General features: G+C 39.6%; 1 protein-coding gene across 3 annotated transcripts in view; it reads right to left on the bottom strand.

The window, feature by feature from the left end:
• Positions 1-19,018, bottom strand: part of LOC124794598 (dipeptidyl peptidase 3) — a 140,706-nt gene that overhangs the window by 80,755 nt on the left and 40,933 nt on the right. For all 3 annotated transcript variants that reach the window (XM_047258113.1, XM_047258107.1, XM_047258106.1), the window contains exons 5-6: positions 15,866-16,003; positions 5,708-5,851 (exon numbers count right to left, since the gene is read on the bottom strand). In XM_047258113.1, the coding sequence (XP_047114069.1) occupies positions 5,708-5,851; positions 15,866-16,003 (282 nt within the window). The remainder of the gene's footprint in view (positions 1-5,707; positions 5,852-15,865; positions 16,004-19,018) is intronic.

Here is a 19,018-nt window from a genome sequence, read left to right as displayed (position 1 = left end):
CCAAGTCCAGTTTTTATGTGGTGTAAAGACCAAGCAAGACCATGGGTAAAGCAGCTATCCACAAAGAGTCACGACATCAGTGCAACCTTTAAAGAACAGTGTCAACATTCGATCGCGCCACTGCTCACTGGGTAATAGCTGATTGTCCTATGACAGAGTGTGTCACAAAATTTACTAAGGTGAGTAAGTAACTCAGACTTGAATTGCCAGTCATGGTCTGTGGTGATGCGCAGCTGACAACTTCAGCACAAAACTTAATTTGACATAAAGGCAAAGGCTGCTGATATCTTCTCAACTGGCTTAGTTTCTGGCCAACAAGTGAAACAGTCACTTGCAGTAATAAATACACTGATCATTTCACAGAGGAAGTGGATCTACTACATTATGGTGCACATGCACGCAGTGTGTCATTGTAACTGGAAAATCTCTAACAGGCGCATGCACATTGCATGACATCTTACTGTTCTGACACTGAAGGCATACACAAGCTCTTTCATATAATCCTCCTGCATACCAGGCAAGATAAAACGTTTAGAAACCAGGCGAGTCAATGATTTGACATCAGGGTGGCATAGGCTGTGTATGCTGCCAAAAGCACATCTATGGAATGCAGGTGGCAGGAAAGGATGAGACCTTCCACTAGGATGAGACCTTCCACTAGAAATGTCACAAGGTAACTTCACATCTTAACCAGGAATGTCTACCAGTTGTAATAAGGGTGGACAATAGATGTTTCAACAGTTTGTGGAGTTTCTCATCAGACACTTGTGTGCACGTTCGGCAAAATTAGGAACATTTCTTACACTACTAACTCGAGATAGTCAATGACCACATTGTCAATACCTGAAATATGATGGATATTGGTGAACTCCAGACAGTTATACTGTCATAATCAACACTTGGTTAATCTGTCTGAAGGTGTAGACAAGCAGCTTGTGATCTGTAATATCGTAAACACTATAGCGTCCAACAGAGGGCAAAAGTACGTGATTGATTCATAGACAACAAGAACTCACAACTAAGCATTCCATTTTTGTTGTGTAGAGGACAGCTTTTGTGAGAAGAAGGCGAGAGGTTTTCAAGTACTATCAACTTGCTGTTGCAATGCTGCACCAATAGCAGTCTGGCTAGCATCAATCACATGTAGTGTGCCAGGTGTGTAGCATTAGATTTGCTGCCTCAAAAGCAGAGCTCATTGCATCTGTCCATTGGATCAGTGAATTTCCCTCAGTCTTAGGTCCAAAAACTGTTGCAGTCAGTGGTTCTTGCCACTCAGCTGAGTGGGACAGATGATGTTACAAACACACATTTGGCAGTATTTATAGTCTGGGAGACGAGTCTTTGGTATTGACAGCTCGGTAGCGTCTTTCCGTTGCCTAGCGACCGCAGGCAGGCAGCCAATGACGGCCTGACACTGAGCGGGTAGCAAGGGCCACGTTCCCGCTCTGAAACCCGGTCGCGCGCGCTTAAAACTTACCAGTGTCTAGCGTGCAGGCGGTGCGGTCGTTCGTCGTTTGTCTGAAGTTGAATTCGCAGTTTATCTTGTTTTTGTTGTTTTTAGTGTTTCTTTGTTTATGTTTCGTTGTAAACAATGTCTAGTGTGGCGGGTAGTACCAGCCCAACACAAGAAGTGAAACGGAGGAAGAAAAGTGTGCTACACACCCAGGCCCGTGAATTCGTGTGCTCTGTGAGGGATTACTTTGAGAAAGAAAAGGACAAAGGTGGGCCCTTAATTCCTGTTGTTCAGGTTGTGAAGAGAACTGCAGCAGCATTGAAAATAAGTAAGAACACTGTTGTAAAGATAAGGAAAGAACAGTATAATGTAGATTGTGACGAGAGTGGCACAACAAAGCTGCACACACCAGGAAATAAGCGACCGAGAAATAAGCAGGTGACAGCTTTGGACGATTTTCAGAAAGACGCTATTCGTCGTCATATATACAGCTATTATAAGAGAAGGGAACATCCCACTCTATCTAAATTACAGGTGTCGCTTCAGAAAGACGATCTTTTTAAAGGGAGCAAATTTTCATTGCGTACAGTGTTGAAAGACACAGGCTTCAGCTATTCACTGTTTAACGGACGCAAAATATTAATGGAAAGGACAGATGTAGTTGCATGGCGGTGCAGATTTCTGCATAGGATCATGGGTGTGGAATTCGAAAGTATAGTGTGGTTAGATGAAACTTGGGTCAATGCCAGCCATTCTTTACGTAGAGGCTGGAATGATGGAACGTCCGAGGGGACAATGGCAGTGCCTGTTGGCAAAGGGGGGCGTATTATTGTCTTACATGCAGGAACATCGAAAGGTTTTGTGCCAAACTGCTTGAAAATGTTTCGGTCAAAAAAGACGGGAGATTACCATGAAGAAATGAACAGTGTAGTATTTCAAGAATGGTTCGAGACATCGCTTATGACGAATCTGACAAGTCCATCAGTGATTGTTATGGACAATGCGCCTTATCATTCCGTTGTTCACGATAAGGCACCAACCTTGGCAACAAAAAAAGACGATATCATTCAGTGGTTGAAACGGCGAAAAGTAGATTTCAGAGAAGATTTAAGGAAGGCGGAACTGCTCGAAATTGTGGCACAAAAGAAACCCCAATTTCCAACATATGTAATTGACGAGATTGCTAAAAGGCACGGGCATGAAATCGTTCGGCTTCCTCCATACCATTGTCACTTCAATGCAATTGAAGAAGTGTGGGCGCAGATAAAAAATTACATTGCTGCAAACAATAAAAAATTCACGATCTCTGAAGTGGAAACTCTCCTTCCAGCAGCTATCAATAAAGTGACAAGCGAGACGTGGGCTAAAATTGTAAACAGCACTGCGAGTGCCATCAGAGAGGCGGCCAAAACCGAAGGGGTTGTGGAAGAATGCATCGAAAATTTAATTATACATCTGGGAGAGAGCAGTGATAGTTCGAGTAGTGCTGAGAAAGACAATGTCAAATCAGATTCTGACAGTGATGTGAGTGGTGTTTTTCCATTACAGTAACTACAACGTATTCAGGAATGTAAGGAGGGAGTTTGCTATCGATCTACAACCAGATCATCATATTGTGAGTACTTTCTTCAGATTGTAACTCTTAATACACTGACCAATTATTCTGTAGCTTGTAGTAGAACAAATTAATAATGCTAATACTTAACAATGGAAACCAAAACTGCTAATGTTCAACAACTTGCGAAAACTGTTTTCATTTCAGTTGTGAAGTTTAACAAATAACTTTATTATGTTTCAGCATCTTAGATACTTGTACTAAATAGCTCTTATCAGTTTTCGAGTTAATATATTTCAAGCATCAACTTTAAATAAATTCACGCGTACCAATACGACTTGTATTTTGTCTCACTTTTATTTCTGCTGCTAGAGAATGCGTGTAGCAGACAGGGCGCCGCGTGCTGTGAGCCACGTTCGGCAACAGCGCCGTCTGCCCGCCGGAACTGTCAGTACCAATCACTCGTCTCACGGACTATAACAACACACCATGCTGTTCTAAGCACTTGAAAACCTCCACCAAGTTTTGATCGTATAGGTAAGCAAAAAAGAATGACAACCCTTGCAACACAGAATCAATAAATCTATGCCAAGACTAAGCAGTGCTGCATAAACCAAATGACATCAAAAGACACTTAAACAAGCCAAATGGTATGATTATGGCTGTTTTTGGAATACATTCGCCTGTCACAGGAATTAGTGTAAAGGATTTTGCACACTCCGGTGTACTTAACACAGTGATCCCATGTAGAGCATAGTTGTAATCTCTTAATAGGGGTACTGGATATCTGTCCAGAACTGTCCTTGCTTTAAGTGCACGATTATCACAAAATAGACACCACACACACCACTTCTTGGGTACTAGATTGAGAGGTGATGACCATGGACTGCTAAAAGTGCAAATAATACCTTCCCTAAGCATCAAGTCAAATTCTACTTTTGCAATAGCAAGAAGATCACCATGCCTTGGATAACTGCCGGACCATTGGTCTTTTGGTATAATGCATGGTACTGCGAAATACCTCTGTCGGAGCACCTGTTTGTCAGGTTATAGTTGGAAACTTCAGTCAACTCGGCATACTTTATTTCTGCTGTTGAAAATCCAGTGATGTTATCGACTAGTCTAACACTCGCTACATCTGGTAGTAGATGGTTATGTATTAGGAAGTTGGTTACAATTATGGGCTCTGTGACATCAGCAATGATGAAATTCCAGGTGAACGCATACCACAGCTCCATGTCGAGAACCATACGTTGTGTACTGTTTGTTTGCAATAGAAACACAAAATGAAATTGGTGGCTGACAATTGTAGAATAAAGTCCGTGAATAAATGCAAAAGTCTGAGCCAGTCTCCTCAAGAAATTTTTGTTCAGTCTTCCGATCAGTAATTAAGAGAAACTGAAACTTTGGCAATCAGACATGCCTACATCCAAATGCTGCTGCCATTTGCGTTGGTTGGTTGGTTGCTTGCTTGCTTCAGGGAAGGGGGCCAAGCAGCGAGGTCATCAGTCCCATCGGGTTGGGGAAGGAAATTGGCTGTGCCCTTTCACAGGAACCATCCTGTCATTTACCTGAAGTGATTTAGGGAAATTCCTGAAAACCTAAATCAAGATGGCCAGACCCGGGTTTGAACCGTTGTCCTCCTGCATGCGAGTCCAGTGTGCTAACCATTGCACCACCTCGCTTCGTTGCCATTTGGGTAGATGCAAGGTGAAGTGCATTTGTGCGCCTGATCTCCATGTTTCTGGTGATATAAGCATACACCATGTGGCTGCTCTGCACCACTTAGAACCGACGAGTCGTGGAATAACTAGACAACCACCTGCACTAGCGTTCTCTGTCACTGATGGAATTACAATGAGACAGCAGTTTACTTATCTGTTCAGCTAAAGCATCAATATTATCTGAGAGGCCATCACAATCTGTGCATGTCACTGCCAATTACTAACCACTTCTGTATGGTGCCACTACTACATTCATGGAGAGCGGCATTATTGCATCCTGAATTCTGTCATCCAGATCTCCGATTGTCTCTGATGCTATTAGAGTCTGAACCTTGGACAGAAGACAGCTACTCCAACTTGAACATGGCAAGATGTTTGGTACTGTTCCCATGTCGGGCCAGCAAGCAAGCTATTTGACAGCTGTGTGGAACATAGTAGTCTAAGACTGATCTTAGTCACTACACCTCCTTACATTTGAGCTCCAATTGTGTTGTAAGATTCTACAACAGATGGATATCAATTATATTTGATAATAGTTTAGTGGATCACTTCTGTTACATTTCTTGTAGCTTGATGTGTTCTGTGCTTGCTTCCAACCACCAGGTGCAGTTTTTTGTTTTGTTTAAGGGCTCTGCAGTATAGTTCAATCAAGAGGGCTGCTAACTTAGGTGTAAATTCTATACAAAATCTGAAAGTTGTATTGGGCCTTGAAGAAGGTGAGCAAATGATTTGACATTGCCGGTGTGCTCTCTATCACTAGTCCACGTCACATGTATGATCCCATGTTTATCCCGGGCATTGGCAATGGTGACATAAGTGACTCACTGGGCCACTGCTTTCACTTTGGACACCACAAAGAACGATTTATATGTTTCCCAAACAATCACTGTTTACTCTTAATGTCTACTCAAGCTTTCCAAGTGTAAAACACTACTACTACTACTATTATTATTATTATTATTACAGTAAACTTACTTTTGCATGATTCAAATTGTCAATAACAAGGTCCATCAGCTTTGAGTAATCACCTCGGGTAACTCTAAACTTACATCCTTCATACTCTTGATCATTTAATGTGATACCAGGGCAATCACCTGTATCCGCTGAAGCCAAACGAATCTGCAAAAGAATAAGAAATCAATAATCAGTGTTATCAACTTAACTGAAAGATGAAACTTTCATTTCACCACTTGAGTTACAGATCTCTTTACATAAACTCAGAAATATACACGACACACTTACAAAGACTGAGTTTTCTTCGAGTGCATGTACAGTACTGTAAACTTTGCACTTATCTCTTCTGTGTGTTTTCAGTAAGAAGGTGTGAGCATAAACAAGTCAATATGTGTATCATACGTGTCACAAAATCTTAGAACTTGTTTCACAGTTCTGATTATGTCACCATTTTTACAATATTAGCTTTTCAGAACTTTTTTACTCTTCCATACTCATTTAACTTCCAGCAATTAGTGTTTACTTGCAATAACGCATTTTACTATTATTCTACACGACTTCATTCTTGCGCCATTTCCACATTCACTACCACTAAACGGTGATCTAGCTTTCTTCATTGCCAAACATTGTTCCTATCAATTATCTTCTTAGGATAACTTATTTTACTTCAATAGACTTTTGTCTCACCTATACTGAACACAGCCAGATTCCCTATTTTAGTTACCATTTTCCTATCTATATTATTTCCTCATCCTTTAAGATAGATGTTGAACAAAATGAAAACATTATCAGCCATAATGAGAGCGAGTATTTTGTGAACAGTCATATCAAAAGCAATAGCAACAGCAGATTTTAAAAACTTGCCTATTCTGAGATCAGGTGAACAGCAAAATTGTTAAACAGCTTATACAAATTAAAAAGCTTGTTAAAGGAAAGAAAATTATTGTGGTTTGGGTTACATAGAAATAGTTTCAGTGATTCTACATTGAAGGCAAAAAATATTGACATATTACAAACTGCAGCAGACCTTGTAAACATAGAAATGTACAATGTGCAGAGAGATTGGCAAAAAATTTACTACTATGTAAACAGGTCAGTAAGTCGAAGTGCTGCATTAAAATGGACACTACATAGTGACACACAAGAACTGAATGTACACTTTTGTGGTCCTTTTAACTTAACCCTCAAGTGGGTGCACCTACACTATGTGATCAAAAGTATCTGGATACCTGCCCCCCCCCCTCAAAAAAAACCCACACGTTTTTCATATTAGGTGCATTGTGTTGCCACCTACTGCCAGGTACTCCATATCAGTGACCTCAGTAGTCATTAGACATCGTTAGAGAGCAGAATGGGGAGCTCCGCAGAACACACGGACTTCGAACATTGTCAGGTGATTGGGTGTCACTTGTGTCGTATGTTTGTACGCGAGATTTCCACACACCTAAACATCCCTAGGTCCACTGTTTCTCATGTGATAGTGAAGTGGAAATGTGAAGGGACTTGCACTGCATAAAAGCGTACACACTGACCTCATCTGTTGACTGACAGAGACCGCCGACAGTTGAACAGGGTCGAAATGTGTAATAGGCATATATCTAACCAGACCATCACACAGGAATTTCAAAATGCATCAGGATCCACTGCAAGTACTACGACAGTTAGGCGAGAGGTCAGAAAACTTAGATTTCACAGTCAAGCGGCTGCTCATAAGACACACATCAAGCCGGTAAATGCCAAACGACACCTCACTTGATGTAAGGAGCATAAACATTGGACAACTGAACAGTAGTGACAAATCACGGTACACAATGTGGTGATCCGATGGCAGGGTGTGGGTATGGCAAATGCCTGGTGAACATCATCTTCTAGAGTGTGTAGTGCCAACAGTAAAATTTAGAGGCGCTGGTGTTGTGGTGTGGTTGTGTTTTTCATGGAAGAGGTTTGTACCTCTTGTTGTTTAGAATGGCAGTATCACAGCACACGCCTACACTGATGTTTTAAGCACCTTCTTGCTTCCCATTGTTGAAGAGCAATTCGGCAATGGCAATTGCATCTTTCAACATGATCGAGCACCTGTTCATAATGCAAAGCCTGTGGCCGAGTGTTTACACGACAATAACATCCCTGTAATGGACTGGCCTGCACAGAGTCCTGACCTGAATCCTATAGAACACCTTTGGGATGTTTTGGAAAGCTGACTTCATTCCAGGCCTCACCGACCGACGTCGATACCTCTCCTCAGTGCAGCACACTGTGAAGAATGGGCTACCATTCCCCAAGAAACATTCCAGCACGTGATTGAACATATGCCTGTGAGAGTGGGAGCTGTCATCAAGGCTAAGGGTAGGCCAACACCATACTGAATTCCAGCATTACCTACAGAGGGCGCCACAAACTTTTAAATAATTTTCAGCCAGGTCTCGAGATACTTTTGATTACACAGTGTATGTATAAACTGCACCAACCACAAACAACATTTTCTTGTACCATTCCATTGTTGTTTTACAATTGCGAGCCCATGTCTATTTCCCCATTATTGCTTCAGCTAATACTGTGGTAAGTTGTGCCGCCATACGTACAAGTGAGCAGCAGTACTGTATGTAAAACAAACAGCAAGCTAGGTGATAAAAAATTTATGATCTATACAAAAAAAGAACTCACGATTCCAAGCTAGCAGTGCAATCCCTCAATGAGGCACTTGTCTGCAAGATAATTAGCAACTGAGTAAGTTAGTGGTTGGGATCTGATACAAGTATACTGTTTAGTGCTTCTAGTGGGTCATTACTGTGGGGTAACACTTACACGCGGCATCAGAGTAATGTCATGAATGTTTATTTTATTATTGTTTAATGAAACACTGATTTAGCTCATATAATTAAGTTTATTTTAATGTTTCTCGTACATCTTTAACTTGGTAATATTTATAAAGAATGGCAAGTCCGCTCGAGCATTAATATAACAATACGCTAAGAGCCATGTCAATACTAACAATGTATTTCTCATAATCTAAATTGAAATACAGAAACAAACAACAAAAAATTATTGCAATGTTGGGATTCATGTACCCAGCAAAACTGCTGTAATTGCTGAAGGAAGCACATGGTTCATATACATATGTAGAAGCACAGTGTCATTCAAATAATCGTCACCATGGCTTCCACATTCCTTGAAAGCTAAAACTAATACCTTGCCACGAAACTTCTTGTGATACTTCAATATCTACATCTCTCAGGGTGTACATGCGGACAAGGAAAAAAAATTCCTGGATTTTTCCCAGAAATCTCAGTTAAAAATACACTTCCTCCCATGTGAAAATACATTTTTTCCGTGTTAAGTGACAGGATACTTTTCCTTGCAACTGTAAAACTTATCAATCCTTTGAATGGTTATGGTTTTATACACAGGCGTAGAATTTCCTGGCACTATAAAAAAACTAAACTCGGGTGGGGGGACATGTTTTGGAAAGATCTTCGAGTTGTAGCAACACGTGTACTGCATATTCTCATATTACAAAAGTACAAATTCAAATTCCACGCAACTCCGCATGTTACTTTCCAAAGCATTGAAATCGAGATTGCGATGCACTTTTGTAAGCCAGTCATAGCTCATGTCCCGTGATCTCGCCAGCCGATGAAAGCAGATAGAGTGTAGGACCTGTGATGCAGTCAGCCAATAGCAACAACATTTCAATAGCAACAACACTTAAGTAGAAAACACACACACACACACACACACACACACACACACACACACACACACACACACACACACACACAAAAGTTAATGGTTTAAATTAATATACATAATACTGCTACAAGAAAAGCAAAGCTTTTACATATGATATTGGTCTCAAAGATTAATAAGCTGCAAGACAAGCTAAGCTTTTATATAATGTTGATCTTTTTTTGCACATAAGATACACAAGTGTGCTGGCAAGATTTTTAATAACGACATAAATATCAGCTTCTGGGCTCAAAATCCTTCTGAACAGTCATCCTCAAAGAGCTGATTTTTAAAATAAGAGTAAAACGCTCTGTGATTTGAGAAATTCATCATACATTCTCACACATAGTTCGTCTTGCATAAAAGGAAATTTACTTAGAACATAATGTTTTTCACACCACCATTCACAATATTTTCCCACGACCTATTAGAAACAGGTTCATTTCAGCAGCTGCCAGATTAACAGGTGTCACAGTGCTTGCGCTGCTACGATGACGCAGTAAGCCCTTATTGTTTGTACATGTAAAACATTAAAAGATCTTACATTATGTCATAAAAGAAACAAGACATCAGAGGATACTCCAAGAGCACCGGAATGTCATGACCCACGCTAAAATGCATAATTCAGGTTAAAGTGCACATTCGTACGTCCACATTCCCAATGAAGTAGGCCAAGGCCTTATGTTAAGCTTTTCAATGTGGTTTTTTGGGATGTGAATATTCTTGGAGGGCCAGTATTGTATTATCTCATGTTTGATTCTTTATTATGGCATAATGCCATATGTGCTAGAAAATGAAAACTTGCCCTTGAAATTCAGTGAACAGTTGAAACTACCAAATAGTGAAGAATTAAACATTTTGTTTCAAATAAATTGACTGCCTCCACAGAAAAGATTAACAAAAGCCAAATTTATTTAGCAAACCGACAAAAATATTTTCATTGTTCTGCGAGGTGATTACTGATTGACTGTCAGAAAAGTGGAAATAAAATAAAATCTGAAACTAATAACATATTTTAGCCTTCTGTAGTTATGTGAATGTATTTTAATAAAGTTGATAGCTCCTGGCCACAAAAATCTGTTTTGTTTTCATTTGATGTGTGAGCAGTAAACAAAGAGGAAACAGCAAAATCACTAAATGTAAACACGGGTGACATGGAGACTACCCACTTCCTCACTATAACTCAGACCGCTCTGTGCATCAGCCCGGGGTCTATGAATTTCCGAACCGGTGCAATACTACATAGTTCAAAAACTGACAGGGATGTGTTTCAAAATCATATGAATAATCGATAGACCAACGTGCACTGGATGCCAGACGCCTTGTGAAATGAGGTTTTTTCCTCAAGAATATGAGTTTGGTGGCCTATCCCCCCCCCCCCCCCCAAATTGCCGCCCAGGGCAGATACTCCAGTTTGCCCCCCCCCCCCCCCTTCTGCCCTCTAGATATGGGCCTGTTGTGCGTGTGTGAATCTGGTAGCTTGGGCGCGCCAGTAAAATTTTTCCGGGTAGCTGCTTGCTGCTGCTGCTTATACAGATAACAGCCACAGTTGGGCGGGGGTGCTGGGGGGGGGGGGGGGGGGTGTAGCCAGAAGTGAGAGGAGGTACTACTCACACGACTCAACTGCGCACGCGCATGAGCCAGATCACAACTGCTCAAATGAATCTAATGTGATCAGTTGTGATGTCACATTCTTCTGAAGCAATTTATTGTTATAAAGCATTACATAGTCTTCCTAAAGCCACTGACACATTTTGCTGCTGGCATACACTTGTATGAGCACTGGGTTTTGTTGTTGTATATGGTGCATTTCCTTTGCAATTTAAGTTTTATTTTCATTTTTTTTCCTTCTCTTGTTGATGTTTTATTGCTGCAGTATTATATAAAATACATGTTATTACTAACTGCAAAATTACTAAATAGTTAATCCAATGGCACCATTATCAATTATAGCTTGGCACCTTATTGGCATGCTTTTCATGAGATTTTCTGCATATTCTCTTAATATCATCCTGATTTTATATGAAAGCTGCTTCAATGTATATATTGGGCTACCTTTCAGCTTATCTTATTATACGAACATACATTTTCAACTGGATTCTTATTCGGAGACATTGGAGGCCAATCTATCGTGAACAGCCCACTGTCTTGACCCACTTCACAACTTATGTCTTTGACTTTCTAAGAATTTTAGCAGCAGCTTCTTACAAAAGTTTTGGTCCCTTTATATAATTTATAAGGAACACCAAATCATGACACTTCAGATATTTTGCACTCATTTTATACCGCAACTGACAAAACAAAACATTAAACTTACACTGACACTGTCACACTGTTTATCAACACACTGTGCAAAAAGCGCGCTGAGCACAGATTTGAGACCACTACCAGAAATGTTGCTGCAGATATTACGCTCACAAAAATGGTGTACACTTTCTTGAGAAATGACTGTATATTCCTAGAGTCATCATTTAAGGCCAGTTCTTGATACTTTGTTAATAGACTATATCAGGATAATGTACGTCTATTTTCAAGAGCCTGTCAGTTCATTTCCTTCAACATCTCAGTGACACACTCCTGTGTGTCAAACAAACTTGTGACTATTTGTGCTGCTCTTCTCTGAGTACATTCAATATCTCCAGCTGGTCCTTCGGTACAGGTCCCACACTACTTCTGCAAAATTCTAGGATCGGTTACATGACTGATTTGTAGGCAATCTCCTTTATAGACTGCCTGCATTTCCCCAGAGTATTTGTATGAGTTTATAGATTCCAGTTGTGACTCACTAACATTATATTAATAGGATACTATCATTTTGTTTTGTGAAATGTACATGTTTTACATTTTTGAACATTTTAAAGCAAGTTGATAATCATTGCTCTACTTTGAAATATTGGCGCAGCTTTGTTCAGCCTGTATTTTGTAGTAGGAAACTGCATCATCTGTGATCACATTCGTTCTGCGTATGTGCAAGCTGCTTGGGAATCCTCAGCTGCCTGAGCTAAGCTACGGCCTGGCTCCAAGATTACGTGCGGACCAGTCATTTGCCCAACCTGCCTATCTGTTCCCATGCCTGCTCAGCTGCTCCCAGGTAGACATGCAAACTACAACGGCCTGACCTAGACTGCTTGAAAGCACTTCTCAACTATGGACATGCTTGACACTGATGAGGCTGACCAAGAAAAGAGAGCCTTCAAAACTCACGTGGGCTTCTTTGAGTTTAAAGTTATGCCATTTGTCAGTATGAGCAATAAAATTTTCTCATGTTTCCTGGCTGTCAAGTGGTTAAATTGCTTCATACTTTCAATCAAGTACTCCTTAGTGATTTTTAAGTGGTAACTGACTGTCATCTCATCGAAGGCCTCATTGTTATACGGCTGAGCTGCCAGATTAAACATAACCAATCCTCAATCCATAATACAAATTCAAGTGAACGAACACACACACACACACACACACACACACACACACACACACACACACGCACACGTGTGTACGTCTCTGGCTGCCAGGGCCAGCCCCGACCCTGGCAGCCAAAGACAGTGGTCGTTTGTGTGATTTGTGTTCATGTGAATGAATGAATGAATGAGTGTGAGTGTGTGTGTGTATTTTGGAAGAAGGCCTTCAGGCTGAAAGCTTACGTGTTTAATAGTCTTTTTGTTGCGCCTAATCGGCAAATGAACATTGCCACTGTAAGGTGAGTAGGAATCTATCCGTTTCTATAATATTGTTATTATACGATCCTGGATTTTCTGTATAAGACAATGTTAACATCGCACTTCGATCTTGTAATGACTGGATTCCTGCTGTGCAGAGTCACCAGCCACCATTTTAATTGTGGGTGCTTTCTAAAATCTTACTACACTATCCCACAATGCTAAATTTCAACATCACTGTAAAATACACATAAATGCTATTATCACAAATCCTCTAGATCCATAAAGGACACATACTCTACTGTGGTTTAGAACTCCACGTAATCTTCTTACGCTATTTTATGATGAAAGCATTATTTACAACATAGTGAAATTGTACAGATCTGTGATGTCTTCATATCAGTGGCTTCTGGGCATGTGACAGCCTTGAAAACAGAGCCATTTCATCTTTTGTCAGTAAGTTCTGACACTGACCTCAGAACTCCTGACAGAAGTCCTATAACATATGACATGGATTTCTCTTGATTGGTTCATACAGTAAGATTTAGAGTCTGCTGGACCTTATCAGTGAATGCCTTAAGCCTACCTGAGCAATGATTATATTCAGTGCTTTCTTGACTCTGCACTTCACAAGAACATTGTTAAGAGTAAAGTTAGTCACATGTGATGCCTGTGCAATTTCTCACTGCATGTCAACTGTTGTGTGCCTACAATCATGTGATGTTCAAACTCATTCACTTTCCATTGTTGGCTTATTCCAAGAGAAACCACATCTACGAGAATGGTGCTACTGCATTTATAATCTCCCATGCATGTAACTTGACATCACATTCAAGACGGTGCGTGAAGGCTTTGTCAAAGTGTACAATGATACCACTTTGAAGATGACTTATATGAATAATTTATTTAGTGGACATTCTGAGTCCTGCTTTTGTTTGGTAGGTTATCTGCTGTTTAACTGCATTTTTTTCACACACAATGTGCTGTGAGAAAGAGAAAAATCTTCACAGTGAATCTATCACTCTGTAGCAAAGTGTGTGTTTATTTGGAACTTTCTGGCAGATTGAAACTGTGTGTCTCGACCAAGACTCAAAGCTAAAACATTGCATTTTGCAGGCAATGCTCTTACTGAATGAGCTTTTGAGGGATGACTCATGATTCATTTTCACAATTTCATTTCTACCTTTCCAACCTTCACAGAAGTTGTCCTCCTGCCTCCATAGCTGTGAAGTCAGCACATCTGTCTGCCATGCAAAGGACCCAGGTTTAATTCCTAGAACTGGTAGGGGGTTTTTGTTTAGTGGGAAGATTGGAACAGGGTACATGTAGCCTTGTGATATCACTTCAGTAAGAAGCAGCAGCTCCACTGTGTGGGAAGCTAAAACACCTGGAAGAGCAGTGTGCTGACCCAGCACTGCATCTGAATGACACTGCCGGCCGAGGGCAACAAGGTGGCTTGCAGGCACTGAGTATCAAGGCTGGCACACAGAGATAGAAAGCAAAGTTTTTCCTCAGAAAGGTATGCAGGAAGATTTCTGAGAAATTTGGAAGATAGGACAGAAATACTGGCAGAAGTGAAGCTGTGAGTGTATTTTATAAGTCATATATGAATAGCTCAGTCAGTAAGAGCATTACCCACAAAAGGCAAGATTCTGAGTTCAAGACCCAGTACAGTAAACAGTTTCAATCTGCCAGAAAGTTTCAAGAGAAAAATTCTCTCATCATACTCTCAGTCTTGAGAGCAAATCCAAAGTCATGAAATTACATTTAGGAACATCACTCTGTTGGTGAGCAACTGCTACTCCACTAACGTGACAGATACAATGGTCAAACTTTTTTGGGGTCATTTGCTTGCATCCAAATTAGTGGAAAGGAATGAGATGAAGGAGGTTCTCTTCTTCCAGTACTATGACGAAAAACATTTGAACTTCGTGTCAAATAGCACACTTTGTACTAACATGTAGAGACAATTTTTAGGAATGAAAAAGCTTTTTGCAAGCAGCAAATACTGCTGAACACATTGTAGCCACCGGGCATCTGATCACATCTACATTGTGCCAATGTTGAATATTAAAATAAATCATACAACATATCATTTCCCATTTCTTTGAATCTCTGGACACACAGTAATTTAGAGGATAAAAAATTACTCCCCATAAAACAAAAAACTATTTTTACTTGAGCCAGTGAACATAGGATTTTAAAAAATCATAGTATTTTTCATAAGCTTCAAAACCGTTCTGCATTTATCTCTTTCTCCATCCCGATTTTTAGGTCATGAGGAATCAATGAAAAATTAGGAGAAATATGCACATGTCCACCAACATAGGCCCTACTTATTAACAGCACAGCCCCCTTGGCACTTGGCTGTACTACGCTGGGATGCCTTTCAATTACACCAATATCCACAGTGTGTGAGGAAATCAAATTTAAAATTCAATTACTTTATAAAAGTAGGAAATTATCATGAAATAAAATAGAATGTTGCTGAGTAAAACAATCTACATACAACTGTTGTTATGGCATTTACTGTTGACCAATATCTGGCAGTGTTTTCATACTTCTCCATGAATGTGAAAATTTTAAATATATTAACAACAAATTAATGTTCGAGCTATACTGACATTAACAGACACTGATGTGATCCATTATGCTGAAGAAGTATGAAAGACAAGAGAATCAAGTTCTACCTTTCATACTGCATAACTTCTTCTACTTATGGTTTTTGAGCCCAAACTTGTAAATAAATCTGTGTTTCTACATACATGTCAATAGCCATGAATTTCTGTTACATTACCTCAAAAACTGTTACCCCATCTTCTGAATACTTGAAAGTCCTGGTATTATAGGCATCCATTTCATTCTTTTTAAGAAAACCATTCACCATTTCAGCATCTTTTAATGTACAATTTGAAGAAAAATACGTTGTGATTCCCTGAAATCATAAGGTAAAAGAATTAATTCTCTTTCAGAAAACTTCACATATGAAAAAATGAAACAGTGTTAAATGAATAGATGATAAAATATATCACTGTCAAAAATGAGAGGCAAATGTTGATCCCTACATCAGTATTGGCAGATATTCATAACACAATTTCTTTCAAATGAAAAATGAAGTTATACCTTCATATGACAGACTGACACTGTGTATCTCCCGAATCTTCTAATGGGAAGTTCAGGTTTGGACAATTTGTAGTATGTACTTGTAAGGTGTGAAACATGCTTTTCCACTTAATACAAGTTAAACTATGGAATCGCCACTGAATGAAATCTACATAAAGATTACAGTTCCAAGTAAGACCAAAAACAATTTTAATATAAATTAGCTGGAAACTCATGGGGGGGGGGGGAGAGAGAGAGAGAGAGAGAGAGAGAGAGAGAGAGAGAGAGAGAGAGAGAGAGAGAGAGAGAATGAATTTAATGCTGATCTATCACAATTAGTAAATATATCTCCTTTAGTAGGGCATTAAGAGACAAGAAGAAATCACAGAATATGAAAATTCACTAACTGTGACTTTAACTCAGGAAAAACAAAACACTAATGCAAACTTCAGCACTGAGGCAACAGCAAAAAAAGCATTTCCAACAACTGAAAGTGAATATCAGATATGGACTACACATAAAAAAGTAGCACAAATGAGTTTTATAATTAATGACGCACCTGCAAGCTATGAAAAAATCTGTGTTCCTAGCATTAGTCCTGTCAGCAATGAAAGGTAAATAGGAATGAATCAAGGTTAGGATTTAATATCTTGTCGACAGCACCATCATTAAGGGTGGAAAAGTAGTGCAGATGGACAAGAGTGTGGAGAACCAAATTTGCCAAGGCTTTTTGAAGAAAACATCTGCTCTTTACCTGAAGCAATTTAGCGAAGACTCTTCTAGTTAAATCAGGATGGTCGGGTTGGAGTTTGAGCCCTGCTACTCCCAAATAAAAATTCAGTGTCTTTATCACTAAAAGTTTCAAGGAAATTACAGGATTATAAAGGGGTTGTGGCAGGCTCACATTATGTTTTTATACCACCACTGACGGGTCCCAAAAACTTCATTCAATAACTCTGCCACTCACTGCTTATTTCCCACACTTTCAGATTACTTACCCAAATAATCATCAAGCATTTGAAATAAAACTGCACACACATCAGGCTGGTGGCAAATTAGACACTCATTAAGCCAGGTTTCTTAACACTTTTCACATACCACCCTTCTTTAAGTTGGTGGTTATAGCACAAGTAATTTAAACCATTCTTACAAACACAAATTCTTTAGATGTACTGCAGAGTGATTCCTTCCCCCACCTCCAACAAATATAAATAACTACTCTATCGTATAGAGTCTAAGCAAAAAATTAGATATAAGCCTGCAATTTTTAATGTCTGTATTTCCTCTTACTAGCATAAAGGCATCACAATTGGATAATTCATGTGGAAATTCTGTAGCAACCAATTTATTTTAGGACATTGGCATATTGTAAGTTTCATCAACTACCACGCTGTGATAAGACATTATTTTAGTCAATATGTCACACCAGTCAAGTTCCTTTTCTACAGCCAGGTTTCGAAAACTTTGCAATCTTTATTAAAAAAGAAAATTTAGATTCCATGCATAAATTGCAACCTTCACTGTTACACATGACATTAACACAAATGTGACAAATACAAAATGGTGACAAATACAAAATGGTGAACAAATACAAGATCTACTGCCTCTGACAGTAAAACTAGCTAACTTGGACAAATGGGAAATATGGTACAAGGAACTCACAGATTTAGAAAGAAGTAGCATAGGAAGTAAATTCACCGTCGTGGCTCACCCCATACAAGAGAGTCCCATTTATGTTATCTGAGCTCTAAATGAAATGGGAAATATGGTACAAGGAACTCACAGATTTAGAAAGAAGTAGCATAGGAAGTAAATTCACCGTCGTGGCTCACCCCATACAAGAGAGTCCCATTTATGTTATCTGAGCTCTAAATGAAAACGTGATTACAGTTTGAATAACGCACTTTATTTTTAAGCAGAACAAATGTAACACTATCAATGACAAATCTGAACCAAACAAAAGAACATACACAAAAAGCATGCATAGCAACAACATCAAAGCTGAACTTCCTAATGGAAGCAACGACTCTGAATGATAATTTCTAACACCCCCAATAGAAGTGATGACTCTCAGTACTTCACCCAACGAGCCCAAATTTTCTGGTTAGCTGATTTCTTGTTCTTGGCAGGGACTTCATCATCATGTCTGCGAGCATTCCATTTGTTGAAATTTGCCCTGCTGTGATTTCTCCAGAATGTCCCCCCCCCCGATGAAATGATGCCTGACACTGTGTGTTTAGTGCAATCTTTGTATCTGTTTGTCTTTTAACAGATCAAGTGCATCTTCGCTGTCACAAAACAATGTAGTGGGACCCTGTTTTGGGAATGGGGATATTTCTCTTTGCAGCCAAAATGCTTCCTGATCAGTGGTACTTAATGCCATGTACTCTGCTTCTGTCATCTAGAGATTGGTTGTTTACTGCTGTTCCATTAAATCCTGCACCTTGTGACAAACAAGAAAACAGTGGTCAATTTTCTGTCCCCACTGTCCTCTGCACAGTTAGCATCAATGTATCATGGTCCCCATCTTTAGAAAATTGTAATTTGAAATCTTTAGTTCCCTTCAGATTCTTTGTACAGCTTGCCAGTGGGGTACTCCTGTGTTATTAAACTGACTCACCATTCCAATTGCATGCACTAGATCTGGTCTAGTACAATGTTGTGCATATATTAGGCTACCTATGGCTTCTCTGTATGGGACAATCAACATGCAGCTCTTTCTCTGTGTCTTTGGGCTCATTTCATGAGTTAATACTTGGTTGTTATCTAATCTGCCAGATGGCAATCTTCCATTTTATATTTTTGTAAAATCTGATTATATATATATCTAAAAAGAAAGATGATGAAA

Source organism: Schistocerca piceifrons, chromosome 1 (genome assembly GCF_021461385.2).
Source record: "Schistocerca piceifrons isolate TAMUIC-IGC-003096 chromosome 1, iqSchPice1.1, whole genome shotgun sequence".
Classification (NCBI taxonomy): Eukaryota; Metazoa; Arthropoda; class Insecta; order Orthoptera; family Acrididae; genus Schistocerca; species Schistocerca piceifrons.
Note: the sequence above shows the minus strand (reverse complement) of the source record. Positions and strands in the feature narration are given on the sequence as shown.